General features: G+C 39.6%; 1 protein-coding gene across 1 annotated transcript in view; it reads left to right on the top strand.

Annotated features, from left to right (window-relative positions):
- ctnna2 (catenin (cadherin-associated protein), alpha 2) overlaps window positions 1-17,410 on the top strand; it is a 303,010-nt gene that overhangs the window by 167,087 nt on the left and 118,513 nt on the right. The window contains exon 9 of the mRNA XM_020930497.2: window positions 4,829-4,981. Within this exon, the coding sequence (XP_020786156.1) occupies window positions 4,829-4,981 (153 nt within the window). The remainder of the gene's footprint in view (window positions 1-4,828; window positions 4,982-17,410) is intronic.

The following is a 17,410-nucleotide window of genomic DNA, read 5'->3' as shown; positions in this document are numbered from 1 at the left end:
GACGGAGAGATTTGTGCAGTTGAAATGCTAGACATATAATCTATGAACATCTTTGTCAATTAGTCTGAGTTAACAAGTTACTTATTAAAAAATTACTTATTATTTATGTTTTATTCATGACTATAACTTTAGTTTTGCTCAGAAGTATTTCACAAATGCTAGTCATTGTTCGCCTTTAAATTTTCATCTTTCTTATTTTGATAGTTGTGGATAAATTCTTCATGGACAGAATATGTTCTTGGTGGACCTTGCTGGATGAAGATTTGGTGATGGGGCAGATTTATGAAGCTGGTGGAAAATATGCGAGACATTTCTACAGATATTTTGCCGTAGAAAAGCATTAACCGGAAGTGATGTTCACCCTACATCAGCACTTCCAGCAGTTGGGAAAAAGGTCTATTCCAGGGCTGGGAATTCAAGGGATTTCTAGTGATGTTATATGGAGTTTAAAAACACAGTGGAGCATTTCCTGTATGACACTGACATCACATGTGTTTGAGTGTTTTCTGTTCTAAATGTGCAGGGTTTGTGTGTTAAACATGTGAGAATGAAACAAAACACAACTCCGGGTTTGTCAGTGACGAGGAAACGACATTAGATCAGAAAATAGTAAGTAATAAAGTAATAAATACTTTAAATTTATGAGAAAAACTTATAAGAACTCCCTGATCAGACTTGTCCTCGGTAAACCTCACGCTGTGAAATCTTGTCTACATTACTGTTGAATGAAAGGTGTTGCCAGCTAAGTGAACAAAGCCTATAATACCACGCTGTGATGGGAAAGGACGACCTCATGAAGGAGGTGAAAACTAGCCTTCATTTATCAACATCAGCCTGGCTTATCGTTGTGCTGGTAACTGCACGTTAGCCGGTTAGCATAGCACCTGGCTCGAATGTGAGATAGCCCAGATTAATGTGGACTATTAGGCTTATCCATACGACAAGGGAAGATAAAGTATTCTGTCTCCCCTTAGATGCTGTTCAACTTGGAAAATACCAGACTAGTTACGCTTTTGGTGAAGTTGAAATGCATGAAATTCTCACAACACCATAAAAGAAACTCCACGGTTGAGTCAAAAGCGTGAAAAATCTGCTCTGTTGGCCCCATCCTTTTGTTTTTCTCTTCAGGTATCTACAGTACCTGTGTATATCCATCACGACAGCCCTGGCCCACTGCTGTGATTCATCTCATCTCCCCCGACTACGTGTTGCCGCCGAGCCACAAGCATCCTCAAAACCCACCAAGTAGCAGCACAAATGAGTCCCGAGCCTTCAATGCCGGAGTCGGAATATTAAAACTCAAAGTGGTCCGTTCACAGTGCGCTCCATTGTGGCGCCGCACGACCCCATGAGACAAATAGCCATCCCACTAAATTGTAATGAGCAGTGCCCCTGGATTCTCAGGTCTATTTCCTTTAAGTGTTAGTGAAATACACCACGCAGACAGTGGGGGTGGAGGCGGGATGTGAATCGAGATAGATTTTTTTTTTTTTTTTGTCTGTAGGAGTGGTGTGTGGGCATTAGGATGCTGATGGTGCAGGAGAGGGAGGCTGCGGTTTGGGAAATCACTGGTCTGTATCATTTCGCCACGGAAAGCTGCCATCGGAAGGGCTTTTCACCATTGTTCTTTCATAAAGATCTACGTGTCCTCCGCTGTTTTACACTTATGATGTGTGTGCTGCTCTATATGCCATCAACTCCAGACTACATGCTCTGCAACTAAACGTGTGCTCTTTGCTCCACAAGGCTTTCACTTCTGTTTTTACCCTGTGCAAACTTTGAAAACATATCGTGCTATTTTCAGGTGTTCAGTATTGAACTATAGCATACATATTTTTTACATTTGTTCATTTTAAATAGCAACATTGAAACAGAAAGAGAAACGGGCTCAGGCATTACATGTATTTATTCTTTAAAAATAGCAATGTGACCATTTTGAATCCTACCTTGTCGTAGTCAGAATTTCTTTTTGAATAATTATGAATAATGAAACATATTCTGAGTGCTCAAGCCTCAAATTCAGGACAATACAAGATTCCCCTCATGATCTCCACTGCCGTTTTCTACCTATTTTTTCCCCCTGTTGTCGTCTGATGTGTTAGTATTATCACTCAAACATGCAGGAATGAATCACAATACAATTCTGAGTTATAGCTGTGATGAGGAAACACCATTGCAACATGGTTAAAATTCATTCAAACTGATTTTACATAATATCTCCCTTTTAAAGTGAGCCAGTATTTTGTTTAATTTGACATTCAGTCTGTGGTTTATTATTACTAAAACCTTTGTGATATTATTTCAGCCTTGTGTTATCTATTTGAGTTTTTCCATTTGTATTCTGCATGCACCACAAGACACACTACAGCAAGACAAACAACCTGAGACAAGCCAGTTGCATGGACCATGATTTGCCTACCAGAAGGCTTGCGTCCTTCCTGCTCATTTTGATGGACAGCCACCTCACGCGACTCTGCACATATCCGCTGTGTTGCTCTTCGTCAAGCATTACACAAAAATCACAATTTTCTACATAGCCGGGCTGTTGTCTCAGACTCAATAGTCATTTCGAACTTGACGATGCTTATCAGTTACAGGCGCAAGATGTGTTGTTTCTGTGGCTTTTGCATCGGCACAAATCAGCAGGGGAACCATGGCGCGGGCTCCAGGTTGTTTACAGCATTTGCAGAGCTGTCATGTCCACTAGACTGGCCAAATCTAGTCTCCCGTCCCAGGCTAGAGTGATGGATTATCTGCCCTTAGGAGCCCATAATTCACCATTGTTCTCTTTCTCTCCCCGCACTGGCAATTAAGTTTGTAATTGCTGCAGGTTATTTAAGTGTGTCTCAGACTTGCATATGATTTTTTTCCCTCTTGTTAATATTAAACAAATTTCCCCATGTCACTCAGCGCTAATAGACTTCTCCACCCGTCCCTCTGTATTCAGCTGTTTTAATTCAAAAATATGGCCGTTTTGTGTTTGCTTTACATCTAATTATAAACAATCGCTTTCAAGAAATTAGCCACATCTGTGCTGTTCATTAAACAGAGTTATGTCCTTCCGTATTGTACAGACATGTTCTTTGACAGCCCGTGTTCTTTTGGGGTTTTAATAATTTTCTTCTGTATCACTTAATTTTATTTTCTTCTTTTACACAATGTACCACCACCACCAACATGTAATTACACTCTGTTACAGAAGCTGGCACATAGACTGTGTGTAGAAGGACATGTCCAATCTCCTCGCCAATCTAAATGGAAACTAGGCATGGGAGCGAATTGGCTCCATGGAGTCTGGCTCCAATTCACTTTCTATTGAAGAATTGTTGTCCCTCTCTTTAATTGCTGCTGTCAGGTTTGCCATTCAGACCTTAAAAAGTTAGTTTTAATCCACTCTACATGATCCTGGGGTTCTATTTTGTCTGTGAATCAAGATCTGAACAATGATACAAGACCACTCAGGGGCCTTTTTTCCCTGATGTTGACTCCATCAAGGGTTGTGAAAAATCCCTCAGTCATCCAGGTAGAATCCACGGCAAAGGAGAAATTCAGTTTTGGTCAAATACGTTTCGCAGCTCATCCAAGATGCTTCTTCAGTTCTGGTCAGAATGCTGGTGGATACTTCCTTATATCTGTCTGCAGGGAGGAACTAACTACAATGAAACTACTCTGAAACTAACACACCTAATTGTTTACAGTTTCTTTTAGTTAGTGAGGCCTATTGAAATACACTGAGTGTAGGGTGTTATTAGCATAACCATTCAGGGCCATAATGGGTCCTTTCACACCTCTGGACCTGACCAGGCTACAGCTATTGTTCTCTTGTTTGTTTTGATTTAGGTTTGAGGATAGAGCTGTAAATAGGAGACAGATGGTGTCTGAGTCGCCATCAGCAGTTACCAACAGGTTTGACTGACGGCATCTTCAGGAATCTCTTTATGATTGGCTCTTTCACTACCGTGAAATGCTGGAATTCCAAATATGGAATAAATAAGCTGCTGTTAGCCTTGATTGTCTTTAATTGTCTGGAGCCGAACAATATGGCATCCTTTTGTCTGCTTCTATATAATGATACACTGAAACATCATACTACTCAGTACACATTACATAGAACTCATATTCATTTTACAACACACCAAAACATATACACAGTGATAGCACTTAGTTTGTTTTGCCCTCAGTTTGTTTTGTTTTCAACTGATGGAAGAATTTTAGGGGGTCTGTTTTTGATGTTTGGCTTGAGATATTAAAATGAAGAAAAACAAAAGATCTAAAACACAAACACAACAAAATACTTCTGCTTTTGGACCTTCAGGTGCTCTCCATAGGAATCTGTGAAGAAGCTTGATTTGTGGCCCTGTGCCTTTTTCTCCATAGTGTATTCCAGTCTGCTCCATCACTAGTCTCATGTGACCAACTCCCACTTTGTGTAAGATGAAGGACCTGTCTATTGTGCTTTCTATACTGTTCCCCTCTGGCATCTCATCACATATACTACTGAGTAACATCAGGCTCCATTTACTGTCTTATAAAACAACCAGTCCCCTGCCAGTTTGGTTAAAAAAAACTATTCCATAAACAAAGATAGACAACGCAAAGTCTGGCCCAGTAAAACGGCCTTTTGGGAAAAATGACACCTTACAAGCAATTTACTCTGTTCCCTCCGAGAGTTCAGTTTTTCTTTGCCTTCCTCGATATCCTTCACCTCATTATATCCGTACATCACAGACATTACCATTGTAGGTGACATGTAATCACCGCCCACTGTAATTGAACTAGACTGTTGTCAGGACTTGTATTAATATTATGACCTTTCTGTGTGTTCTAGTTGAGGAAGGCGGTGATGGACCACATCTCGGACTCGTTCCTGGAGACCAACGTGCCTCTCCTGGTGCTCATCGAGGCGGCGAAGAGTGGAAACGAGAAGGAGGTCAAGGAGTACGCCCAGGTGTTCCGCGAACATGCCAACAAGCTGGTGGAGGTCAGTCATCAATAATGCATGGGGGCACCAACACACATAGTCCTTCCCCCACTATCTGTGTTCATCCTGCAGGTCAGAAATAAAATAATTATGTGCATGTTCAATTATATGAGCTCCGAGGGCCAGGTCACCATATGAATCTGAGAATTACGTGTCTTTTTCGACCACTATTAGATTCTGCTGTAGATGCCTGTGTCTTATCTGTGCGCAGAATCTTGTAGTGCAAAAATAAAGCATTTAAAAATAGTCTCAATCAAAATATGCAAATCTGTGTGTGACGTGATCCAGCCTGTCAGCTTTTCACACCTTTTGGCGCAGCTATGCCTACACACATCTCTGCTGCATGGCTGTATAAGTGATTCTCAACCTTTTTCAGCCATGACCTCTAAAAAATATACAACACACAAACTGAGAAACTGCAGCCTTATGTCTAATATTTGCTTTGACTTTATAAGCCTAGATCAATACATTTTGTCGGGCAACAAATCTACATCTGCCACAGCATTTGAAAGATGTCAAACCTTGTTTAAGGTAAAATATAAATTTTAAAATAAACATTTAAACATTTTGACAAAGCCATTTGAGTTATATTTGAATAAGCTATTGTTATATCCATAGCCATCAACAGTATTCATTCGTTTCAGCTTTCTGATATATGTGACATTTTGAGAACTTTTCATCTTTCAAAGGATATACTACTTTGTTATGAATAATTGCTATGCCAACAATTTTTCATCTTTCTGAAACCCATGAATATATTCACTGCACCGTCATATTTTTCTATTGGTTTTTAAATCCTCTTATAGTGGGATCTAATTTAATCTTTGATTAATTCACTGTGACCCACTTTTTTATTTATTTTTTTACAAAACCATTTCACTATTTAAACTGGTACCTTTACACTTTAGCTTTATAATGGGAGCTAATTATCTCCCATCTTTGACATTTACAAACTTTTAACATCCCTCCTCCTAGGGTTGACTTTTTCCGTTCAATAGCATTCTTTTTAGGTCATCCTAGCCTGCACTGGGTCAATCTTTGTGCATGAGTCACCTATTTTCCCCTAATCAGCCATTCAAAGCAGCCTGTGGAACCTTTTATGCTGGCCCATCCCCACTACTGTCACCAGCGACAGCAGTGTCTGTGCCTGTGACATGAGCTTCAGACTGACTGATTTGAGTGGCCTTTCGGTTCGCTCCAGCTGTTTGCAGATGAGGGACAATCTGACGGATGATGCACCCAAAATCCACTGTTTTGCATAAACGTCGACAACATCATTTAAATACTGTGTTTGCTTTAGGACATATAGAGGCAGATGGGCTCTGCTTCCTCATAAAGAGGATAGGAAGCAGATGTCACATTGTCAAAGATTTTTGGGGGTATTTAAAGCTTCAGTGAGCACTGCAATCGGCTTCACAGAGCAAAGAGCTTAAAGAGGGCTTTTTTTTTTTTAATATGGTGTGTTAATTTTGTTTGTTATAAATTCAAATATTGATCAACTTAAAGGGCCAATATCGCGCTATATTCAGATCTATTATAATGTTGTTTCCTCGTCAGCATACCTGGAGTTGTTTTGTTTCACCCACACAGATCCTGTATATTTAGGCTGAGCTCAAACTGAAAAACACCTGGTGACATAATTTGGTAATACTGTGTTTTTAAACTCCAAACACTTGCACTAGAATCATTTGGACAATTTCAGACCTGAAATTGCCAGTCTGACAGTCTACTGAACAAGGTAAAAGGAGCTGTTAACTTGAAAACTACTGCTTTATAACATCACAAGTTGGAACAGAGCATTTTCAGCTTTTGAGACTATACATTTTTACTTAAACATGTGTGAATGAAACTAAACACAACGCCAGGTATGTTTTTGATGTGGTAACAACATTCTAACAGAAAGCTCACAAGATGTAATAAGGATAAGGAGTTTACTGACTTCCTGTTTGAAATGGCAGAAGTGAGAGACCTGCCTCTTCATAGTGACAATAAAGAAACATTGCATAGTAATACTGCAATAGTGCATTTTTACTGTGAATATTGAATGGAACAATGGATGTGATTTTATTTTAGATAAAGAATATTTCAGTTAAAGGTTGCTGGGTTATTGCTCCCAGGTAGTGTGGCCCAAAAGATGCCCAGTGGGAGCATTTCTGGATACAGGGGAAAAAGACATAACATTGGTTGGCGTGAGAAGAGGGAACACCCCCATTAAAATGTAGCCTAAGGCAGGATGTAGTCATGTCTAAAATTAGTGTAATCTTGATTATGCAGATCAGTCACGAGCAAGTGAGTGAGTATGGTTGAGTGAGTTTTTCTTAGTATCTATACACTTTTGATTGAATATTTTTTGGTTACATTTGGAATTGAATGCACCATTTAACTTGTTCCACTTTTTCAGTGCAAAGTGAATTGTATTGTTTAGTACACACATTAAAATATATATCAAGTATGCATGCAGTGTTTCCCATAGATTTTGTTCAGACTATGGTGGCACAAATACTTTCTAAATGTTATTTTATACAATTTGTGGAGTTTAGATTCAGATTCACATTCAGAAAACTTTATTGATCCCATAGGGCAATTCATTTACAGCATTCTCAGAGCAGTTCTCACTTCTCACATGCACACAAACACAAACTGTGTCAGTCCATTACAGACCACAAGTGGAACTCAATGACAATGATATACAGATTACAGTGCAAACCATTCAGAAAACTGCCCCCTTAGAATGAAGGAATTTAATAGCAGAGGGCACAAGAGAATTTGAGAACCGGTTAGTCTTTTGCACCGGAGCATAAAACCGACTCCCTGAAGGCATCACGATAAAGTCAAGAGCCAGATGATGTAGGGGCTGAGCCAGGAGACACTTTGCTTTGCTCAGCACTTGCTCCTCCCACAGAGAATGCAGCTCCCACACTTACTGTTAGTGTCACTTATTGCCTGTATTCCACATTTAAACAGTCTTTTTTGACAGTATAGTTACTTTTTTATGTGAATGACAATATAAGGAGCAACAAAGTAAGATTTTGTTATGCCAATGTTCAGTCCATGTTCTTCTTAGACTATGGAACAGGCTAAATCCTTAGTAATGTATTTCATGCATTTGTGAGAAATAGTTTCATAATGTGTTGAGTGAATCTCCATCTTCATATAGCCTTTATTGCAATTTTCCATCTGAGACCTTCTGTTCTTTCTTTCTTTCTTTAGTGTTCTGTACTTACTTACATGATGGTCTCGCAGTAGGCTGTAAAGTGCTTCGCAAGGAAAGAAGCTATACATTTCTTTGTTCGCCTTCAGTGCTGTTTCCTTCAGTGAATAAGTCTGGTGTGTGTGTGTATGTGTGAGTGTATGTGTGTGTGTCTGCATGTTACACTCCGGGACAGTAACAGGAGTATGGATCACCGGTGCACTCTTGGTAACTGTAAGTCTCTGTGTGCTGTCAGCATCTGTACTCTGGTGTTAACATGACAGAGGACCCCCCCTCGCCCCCGCCCCCTGCTGTCTCTGCACCAGTGTTGTGTTGTTTATGAAGCACGGCTGGCTGACCTGTTGATGCGCCATTTACACTGTCAGACATGAGAGCTGACGTTCTGACAGGAAGATTGTACTTTTGAGGTGTATGCAAGAAAGCCATGTTTGTGACATGTGCTGCTGGAGTTGTGTTGGTTTGTTTGTGGCAGGATGCTGTATGTTTTTTTTGTTTGTTTGTTTATTTTTAGAGCAATAAAATACAGAGATGGGTTATAGGCTACGTTTAAAGGAGTTGACACCTTCCAGAATTTTAGACTTAGACAAGCTTTATTGATCCACAAGGGAAATTATTTGGACACAGTAGCTTATACATCACACTAAATCTAATAATAAAACTCAAAAATTGCATTTGAATGTTGTCAGATATGGCATAATTACACAAATGTATATGTACAAGAACAAATAAAATATAGAAATAGAAATATAGTAATACAAAATTGATCTTGGTTATATACAAGATCGTAAGGAGAAACAGTGCAAAGAAGAAATAGTGATTGACAGGATATAGGGTTATCTATGACATAAGGATGAGTTGTACCGTTGTATGGAGTATGGTATGAATGAAGTCTTGTATCTCTCACTGTTTGAGCGGAGCTGCAGGAGCCTGTTGGAGAATGCGCTCCTCTGGCCCTCTATAATCTGGTGCAGTGGGTGAGTTGTTGTACAGTTGTGGGGAGTATTATCTGCCCCTCTATAGGTGAGTTTCATTGTTGACAAAAGCGCACGTTGCATGCTGGAAATTATTTTGGTCAGTGGCAAGAAACACTAATTCAACATGACAGGCCGCGCCAAAAAGCACGTAAAGTGTGTTGATCCCGGTTATTTATCCACTCTAACGGCAGAGGACCAAAGACAATTTGACCAGAAATTGATCATAAGCATCGATGAACGCCAAATCACCCTTTTCAACCCCTACAAAAGGTGGACGAAACCAAATTTCTGGTCAGAATCGCCACCTACCTGGCTAAATATTCACTTCGGCGATATCCACAATGACTTGGTGGAAACTCCTGGGCCATTCAAAGCAGAAAAGATGAAAGCCTACAAGAGTCTCGATGTGTTGTTGAACTTGTTGGAGTCCACTGTTTGCTAGGATCGTCTACGTTTGCTCTGCGAATGTTTGAAAGCCATTTAATTCGCTATTAGCGGTTCTTTTCACTCAGAATATGAAAAAGACATTTTCCTTCTTCCGTGCTTCTATTTGTGCATCCGATAATACAGCAGGAATTTACCATTATCGGGGATAAATGCACGAGATTATGCACTGTGTTTGACCCCTATCGTGTTTCTTGCCTCCGACCAAAATATTTCCCAGCATGCAACGCGGGCTTTTAATAACAATGACGTCAGCTGAAACTCGCCTATAGTCTGGTGCAGTGGGTGAGTTGTACAGTTGTGGAGAGTATTATCTGTCCCTCTATAGCAGGGGTGGGCAAACTTGTTGGCTCGCGGGCCACATAGGGTCCTAAAGTTTGACTGAAGGGCCGGACAGAAGACGGGACATAACGTGTTAAGAGCTCAGATTCATTACATTCTTATTCACATTTATCTAGGACTTCAGATGCGGGCTACACGTTACATCACTGCTGTGAAAGAAACAGAACACATAAAGCTGTTGAGACCTGTTCCACTGCACGTGATGAGTGAATGTATCTCGTGAGTTCACCATTTTCGAACATGACTGGTAACAGCTCAAAACTAGAGCTCACGCCAAACAAGCACAAATATACACCTGTGTGTGTCATAAAACCTGACTCCAAAATGTTGTAGACATTAATAATTACAACTTAGAGTACATAGGTTTCCTTGATAGATTTTTACTAACTCAAAATTAAAGCAGTGAAGCCTTATATCTTAAGCACCAACAATCCGTGTATCATTCGTTCATTCGTTTTTCAATATAAAACCAAAAATAAGAAAACGAAAAACAACAGTTTTCTTCGTTATTTGTCTCCAAAACCAAAATGAAAAAACGGATAACGATTCGTTTTTTCAGTTTTCGATTTTGTGTTTAAATGAAGAATGGAAAAAATGGATAACGGCCGTTTCCCGTTTACGTGACTTCCGTGACTGCGATGCCGAACTTTTGCACCGCATACGGACTGAATCAGGACGGATCCAGGTCCGAGACCAGACCGGGACCAGAGCGGGACCAGAGCAGGACTGAGACCGGGACCAGGGCGGACTCCGAGCTTTGACTCCGAGCCTCCACAGGGTCCGAGCCTCAGCTTCGAGCTCCGGTCCTGCCGTGGGCTCTGAGCCTCCGGTCTGGTCCCGGTCTGGTCCTGGTCTTGTCTCGGTCTCACCGCATACGGACTGAATCAGGACGGATCCAGGTCCGAGACCAGAGCAGGACTGAGACCGGGACAGAGCTGCTCTGGTCCTCCGCGCTCAAGAACCGCGGCTGGTTCCGAGGTGCAAAGCCTCCGACTGACGCTTTCACACCAATGAAAATGAATCGAACTAAGAGCTTTTGGTTCAAATGGACCAGGTCCGGGACCAGACCGGGACCAGAGCGCTACTGAGACTGGGACCAGACCGGGACCAGAGCAGGCCTGAGACCGAGACCGAGACAAGACCAGGACCAGACCGGGACCAGACCGGAGGCTCAGAGCCCACGGCAGGACCGGAGCTCGAAGCTGAGGCTCGGACCCTGTGGAGGCTCGGAGTCAAAGCTCGGAGTCCGCCCTGGTCCCGGTCTCAGTCCTGCTCTGGTCCCGCTCTGGTCCCGGTCTGGTCTCGGACCTGGATCCGTCCTGATTCAGTCCGTATGCGGTGCAAAAGTTCGGCATCGCAGTCACGGAAGTCACGTAAACGGGAAACGGCCGTTATCCATTTTTTCCATTCTTCATTTAAACACAAAATCGAAAACTGAAAAAACGAATCGTTATCCATTTTTTCATTTTGGTTTTGGAGACAAATAACGAAGAAAACTGTTGTTTTTTCGTTTTCTTATTTTTGGTTTTATATTGAAAAACGAATGAACGAATGATACACGGATTACCAACTACTTCACTCATGGTCTGAATAACTCCTGTAAGAACACTTTCCCATAAAGCATTGCGGCCAACATAATACGGCGCAACTCAATGTATATATAGTGCGCCATCTACTGGGAAACGCTGGAAATGCATGACAAATAAAACATCAACGAGGTTTATTATTGTAATTTATTTCAGTTCGGCGGGCCGGATTAAAAGGTTTAAAGGGCCGCATACGGCCCCCGGGTCGTAGTTTGCCCACCCCTGCTCTATAGTCTGGTGCAGTGGATAAGCAGGAGTGTCCATGATGGAGAGCAGTTTGTCCAGTGTCCTCTTGTCCCTCACTGTGACAAATGTCTTCAGCTCACAGTCGATCATATGACCAGCTTTACAGATCACTTTGTCAAGCTCTCCTATTTTGGCTTTTTTTTTTCCATTTTATACCAATGGAACACAGAGCCATAGTCATAAACCTCTACAATATACCTGTAAATAATCAAATGAATATATTAAGATAATGTTGATCATCCATGAAAAGTCACTTGTCACTACCCTGAGGTATGCTAAACCTTGGTCTCTCTTTACTCCCCCTAGTGCTACAAAAGGATAGTGCTTTTCTAGGATTGTTTTCGTTAGCCTTCTCTAGTCGGATCAGTAACTGATTCAAAGTGACATGTTGCAGCCCCTGCCCTTTAATAAACAAGTGGAGTGTAGAGTTCAACTGGTAGATCACACATTTGAGGTCTGATGGTGCATGCATACAAATTCAAGTTTTATATGCTAACATGCTGCTCCTTTGCATAGTCTGATTACAGGCCCCCAGCTGCTACTGTAAAGTCCCTACTGTAGGATCTTAACACCCCGGTGATGGAAATGGTTCATTGGAGTAACGGGACACGTTCTGTAATTTCAAAAGAATAGAAAAGATGATTAGATCAGATTATATGGTAATTATATGTTGGCTCTCCATTACCTCAGAGCTGGTATAGTGGGTCTCCACACGTGAAATGTAACACTCTGTGATTCTTGCAAATATGCATGCTGCGAAAGGCTAGTGAAATGTTAATCTAAATGGAAGGCTCCTCGGCAGGTGTTACGTGTCAGTTACTCTGTAGCTTTGTGTTTTTCATCTGAGAAATTGGCTCAGAGATACTTTTCCTTCTGCAGAAGTTCAAATATGGCCACAGCTGTCCCTCAGACAGCCAGACTTCTCTCGTTGCCAACCCTAAATGCAAAATGAGCTGAATATTCAATTTTCAACAGAGAACTGAACTGAATTATACAGCTCATAAACATTAACAACTTTTTGTCAAAATCCATTAATTTGGACTAAAATCTATAGCAGTGTGAGGATGTGGCAGAGTTCTGCTGATTACACCAGCGGGATGGAAGTGCTTAAATTACTAATGAGCTTGGTAAGTAATACACCTTGAGGCAGCAGGCAGGGCTAATACAGAGTCCCCTGTGTACACACTTGTAGCACACAACTTAACAGCTGCACATTGATAAATGTCATTGCCAAGTAGGTCAAATCAAATGTGTGTGTAGAGAGCTTTAAGATACAATTTGAATACATAGACAATTATATTTAATACATAATGACTAATGACAATGAGATCAACTTAATTCAAACCTAAAACCTTGTGAGACTGCTTGTTTATCATTAGTTCAGTAGTAATATGTGTTAGTAGTTCATTTTATTTTTTATGTATTTATTTATTAACAAACTTACACATGAGAGCACAGAGTCCAGTCTTCAAAGATGGACCACATAGAATATGCAAAACTGGCTGTTGTTGAACTGAAGCAAAATGATTTCCATTTGATAATATTCAAATTTACTGACATTGGCCTGTATTTTCACCTCTTGTAAAGCAATCATCAAACCAATCTAAAAAGTCCCCACACATCGGCACATGCACTTTATTCATAGTAAAAACATTTCATTCAACCGTTTGAAACTTTTGATTTGGTGTTTTGCCCAAGGACACGTCGACAAAGGGGAGATCAGTGCGTCATCGTGTTTAGACAGCAATGGTATCCTTTCAAAACCCAGCCGTCCTTTTATGACCCCTCTGTACACTTTTCTTTTGCCTCATCCTTTCTCTGAATTGGCATGGTTTTCCCTTATTCTCGGTAACCTCAAACCATTCTTGAAGTTTTGCTGCAGTTATGAATCATTTTTCATTTTGTTCAATGTTTCAATTTGTCTTTTTTTATTATTATGAACAAGACCTTCACAATTCTCTGAAGTCCATGTAATGTCCACTCAAACATGTCAACCAAACCTATGAATTATAAGGAGTTAAAGGTTCTCCTCTCTTTTGTCTGATTGGTCATTTCATTATATGCCATCAAATATTACTGTCACTACTGCCACAATGATCTATCTAAATTAACCCTGGCTTTGTCAAAAGAGGAGCTATCTGTCATGATTAGCTCTCAAGGCCCTTGGTGCTCCTTTTCATGTGCTTTATGTGTACAATAGCTTTCTCCAGGCTGCTGTCACTATTCTATGCAGTCATTATAAAAGCATGTATTTTCTAATCCAGGGAAAAGGGGGTCATTTAGCCGACGTGTCACCATGAACAATTAACAGTAATGATTTTGCAATGACCCTGCGGGAAGGGCAGTATTAACAAAAATTAGTACTTCAATATTTTTGATAGTATCCCGAGAAGATATTTTGACAATCCATAAGAAATGTGTTACCTAATGTGCTTGTGTCTGCTATATAATTATAATTTATGGCACTGTGGGTCATTATGTTATAATTTGGAGATTTTAAACTGCAATATTCATCTAAAATGGCTTAATAAAAGAAATGTGTCCACTGATTTGCACTTTGGAAAACTGTGGTTCCCGATGGGAGCTGGTGTTACCTTAAACTTCATCACAACAAACTGACAATTTTTTATTTATTATTTATTTTTATTTTTATTTGTATCAAAATGGCTACACAGCACTGCCGAATCCTACGTGTATCACAGATTAAGAACATAAAATTGGAGAACAAAGTAAACTCAGAGCAGTGGGTGTGTGCCAGTGGCGGTGAAAGCTGGATCAGCAAAATGGCATCTTAAAAATAAATGATTAACAATGTCTCAAACATAAACAAAACACTCCAAACACAACTTTGAGTGCGTAAATGATAAGGAGAAACCGCTATAACATGATTAAAAGCTCTGAAAAGTCAGTTTTGCTGAATAGGTTTGCTTTAAATAGTTGAAAGTACATCATACAATTGGGAATGGACTGTAAAATGATCATTTAAAAAATTACCACAAAAATATAACTTTACACCCTTGGAAGATCACATCATTTGTTAAATTTTTATTTATTTTCTTTTCTTTTTCTTTTTCTTTTTTTTTTTAAACCATAGATAATATACCCGATATCAAAATGTTACATATCTTCAAAACAGCAGTCACAATATTATCAACACATTATCATTATTTCACAATATACACAACTCTACCCTGCATTTTCAATTAGTAGTGTGAAGTGTCTTTAATTTAGTGTTCATTTTAACAGTGACAAGAGTGCATGTTACTGGTGTTTGGTGATAAGCAGAGGTAGGATAAGCTGGAATAAACAGCCTGGGTAAGTCAAAGGAACAGTGCTGAGCTGCAGGGATTGAGCTAAAATCACGGATATCACTGTATTAGAGCTCTATTAATTCGCGATTTGGGCTAATTAATTCCCAAGAGGGGTTTTAATGAGAACAACCTAATCCTAACCCTTCACCAGTCAGGCTTTAAAAACAGCAGCACCAGTACTTTGACCGAAGATAATGGAGCCTAAGAAAAATATCGTCAAAATCTGCTTTATTTTAATACGTTTTAATTAAATTTGTGTTGCCAGACAAAGCATTTTTATACTGGGTTATGTGATTATTTTCTCTATTCCCATGTCAACGCTAAAATTAGCATCAAAACGTTGTTATTGTGGGGTTACGTTTGAATATTTTGGTTTGAATTAGCGCTCTACTTAAAGGTGCATTGCACAGGGTCAGGGAAAAATGCTGTTCTCCATGGAGATGTTATTCCTTTGTCTAGAATGTTTCACAGTGTGGCATTAAATTGTTCTATCTTCATGGAGACCAAACCAGACCAAGTTAAGGTCAGATCTGTGGAGAGGCAACCCCAGAATGCTTGTTTTTCTAGGGATTTTTGAACCATAAAACCACCTGTAATTTAATAACTGTAAGGTAGATCTGTTTAATGTCATACTGTGGAACATTCCAGACAGAGAGCAATGGCATATCCATACAAACAAACAGTGACAGACCTGCAACCAAAAAGTTACGTAGTGCACCTTTAGCATTAAATTAGACTTAGACTTAAACAAACTTTACTAATGGCAAAAGGAGAATTTAAATTTGTCAACTGGACAAAAGTTTATTTGGTTGAATACGTTTCACAGCTCATTCAAGCTCAAAATGCTGATGGACACTTCCTTATATCTGGCTGAAAGGAGGAGCTAACTACAATGAAACTCTTGTGAAGTGAGGGTTTTGTTTCTCCAGCCACTTCACAAGATGAAGGGCCAACACGGACGAGAGAGCAATAGTGGACCTCAGTCTGCTGTACATCTCCATCTAAAAGCCTCAGGCCACTCCTTTGAGGACAGTGAGGTACAGATCTGAGCCTGAGAAAATAATTGGTTTGAGAGGGGAATTAAAGAAGCTATTTTTGTTACACAAGAGAAAGTATTTGGACTGAGTAGCTCACACATTGCAATATAATAACGAAGAGAAAACATATAAATGGTAATAATAGATTCTAAATAAGTAGCAGAAATAGCAAGAGACTGATGTCAAATAAAGCATAATTATATAAATGTATATGTGCAAGTAAAAATAAAATAAAACACAGAAATAAAGTGAAGTAATTAAAAATCTATTTCCAAATGCATAATCAGAGTAGAATGTTGATGCATTCAGAGTGTTTGGGTCTAACCACAAACCCCTCACAAAGCATTTGTAATCAGAATGAGGATTTGTAGCACAGTTTCTCTTGTTGGTTTAAGGATTAGACTTTCCCTTTTTGTACCATAAGACTAGATAAACATACCAGGATCCTCAGATTGCTCCTTATCCATTTCCTGCAGATGCTTTATGAATATGGCCCTAGCCGATGTGCTCTTGTTAAATTAAACTCCAGATGAATATCCAATCTTTTAAAGTTAGCACAGTTAGTTTTTATTGCACTGCAGTAAGAACGTATACACGCGCCAGCCCATATTAGATATCTGGGCCGTTCCGGTCCATCTCTATTCTAATGTCACTGGAATGCTTTTACATGACCTTGACTCTTCTCGGGCCTTAAGAACTGCTGAACATATGTATTAGTGGGATCTATAGGCTTTTCAGTGAATAGAAAAACCTTGATGAACTTTTTCTTTCATAACAATCTTTAAAGGGCTCATATTACGCTATTTTCTGATCTATGTTATACTGTTTCCTCATCAAACAATACATGGAGTTGTGTTTTTAAACTCCATACACCAGCCCTGGAATTGCCAATCTCTACTGAATTAAAGGTAAAAGGTCAAGGTTAACTATAAAAAACCACAGCTTCATAACATCACAAGGTGGAAGAAAGTAATTTGAGCTTTGGCGATGTAGACAGACTGATAATAAAGTAGTAATCAAACATGTGTGAATCAAACAAAACACAGCTCCAGGTATGTTTTTGATTAGGTAACAGCATAATAATATGGCTTAAAGCTCAGTCAGTTTTGTGTAATATAGCACCTTTAATTCTTCTTCTTTTTTTTTTTTTCTTTTTTTTAAATTACATTTTGTTTTAAGAAATCTTAGTTTAAGAAAAATGTCTTAACAAATATACAAATATTTTCTTTCCTGAGTCAACCTTCTGCACTGAACTGACTTCTAATTTTGTTGTTCTTG

This window comes from Boleophthalmus pectinirostris, unplaced genomic scaffold (assembly GCF_026225935.1).
Source record: "Boleophthalmus pectinirostris isolate CB_2022bp ecotype Guang Dong unplaced genomic scaffold, ASM2622593v1 HiC_scaffold_22, whole genome shotgun sequence".
NCBI lineage: Eukaryota > Metazoa > Chordata > Actinopteri > Gobiiformes > Gobiidae > Boleophthalmus > Boleophthalmus pectinirostris.
The sequence above is the reverse complement of the archived record's forward strand: the minus strand, read 5'-3'. Positions and strand labels throughout refer to the sequence as shown.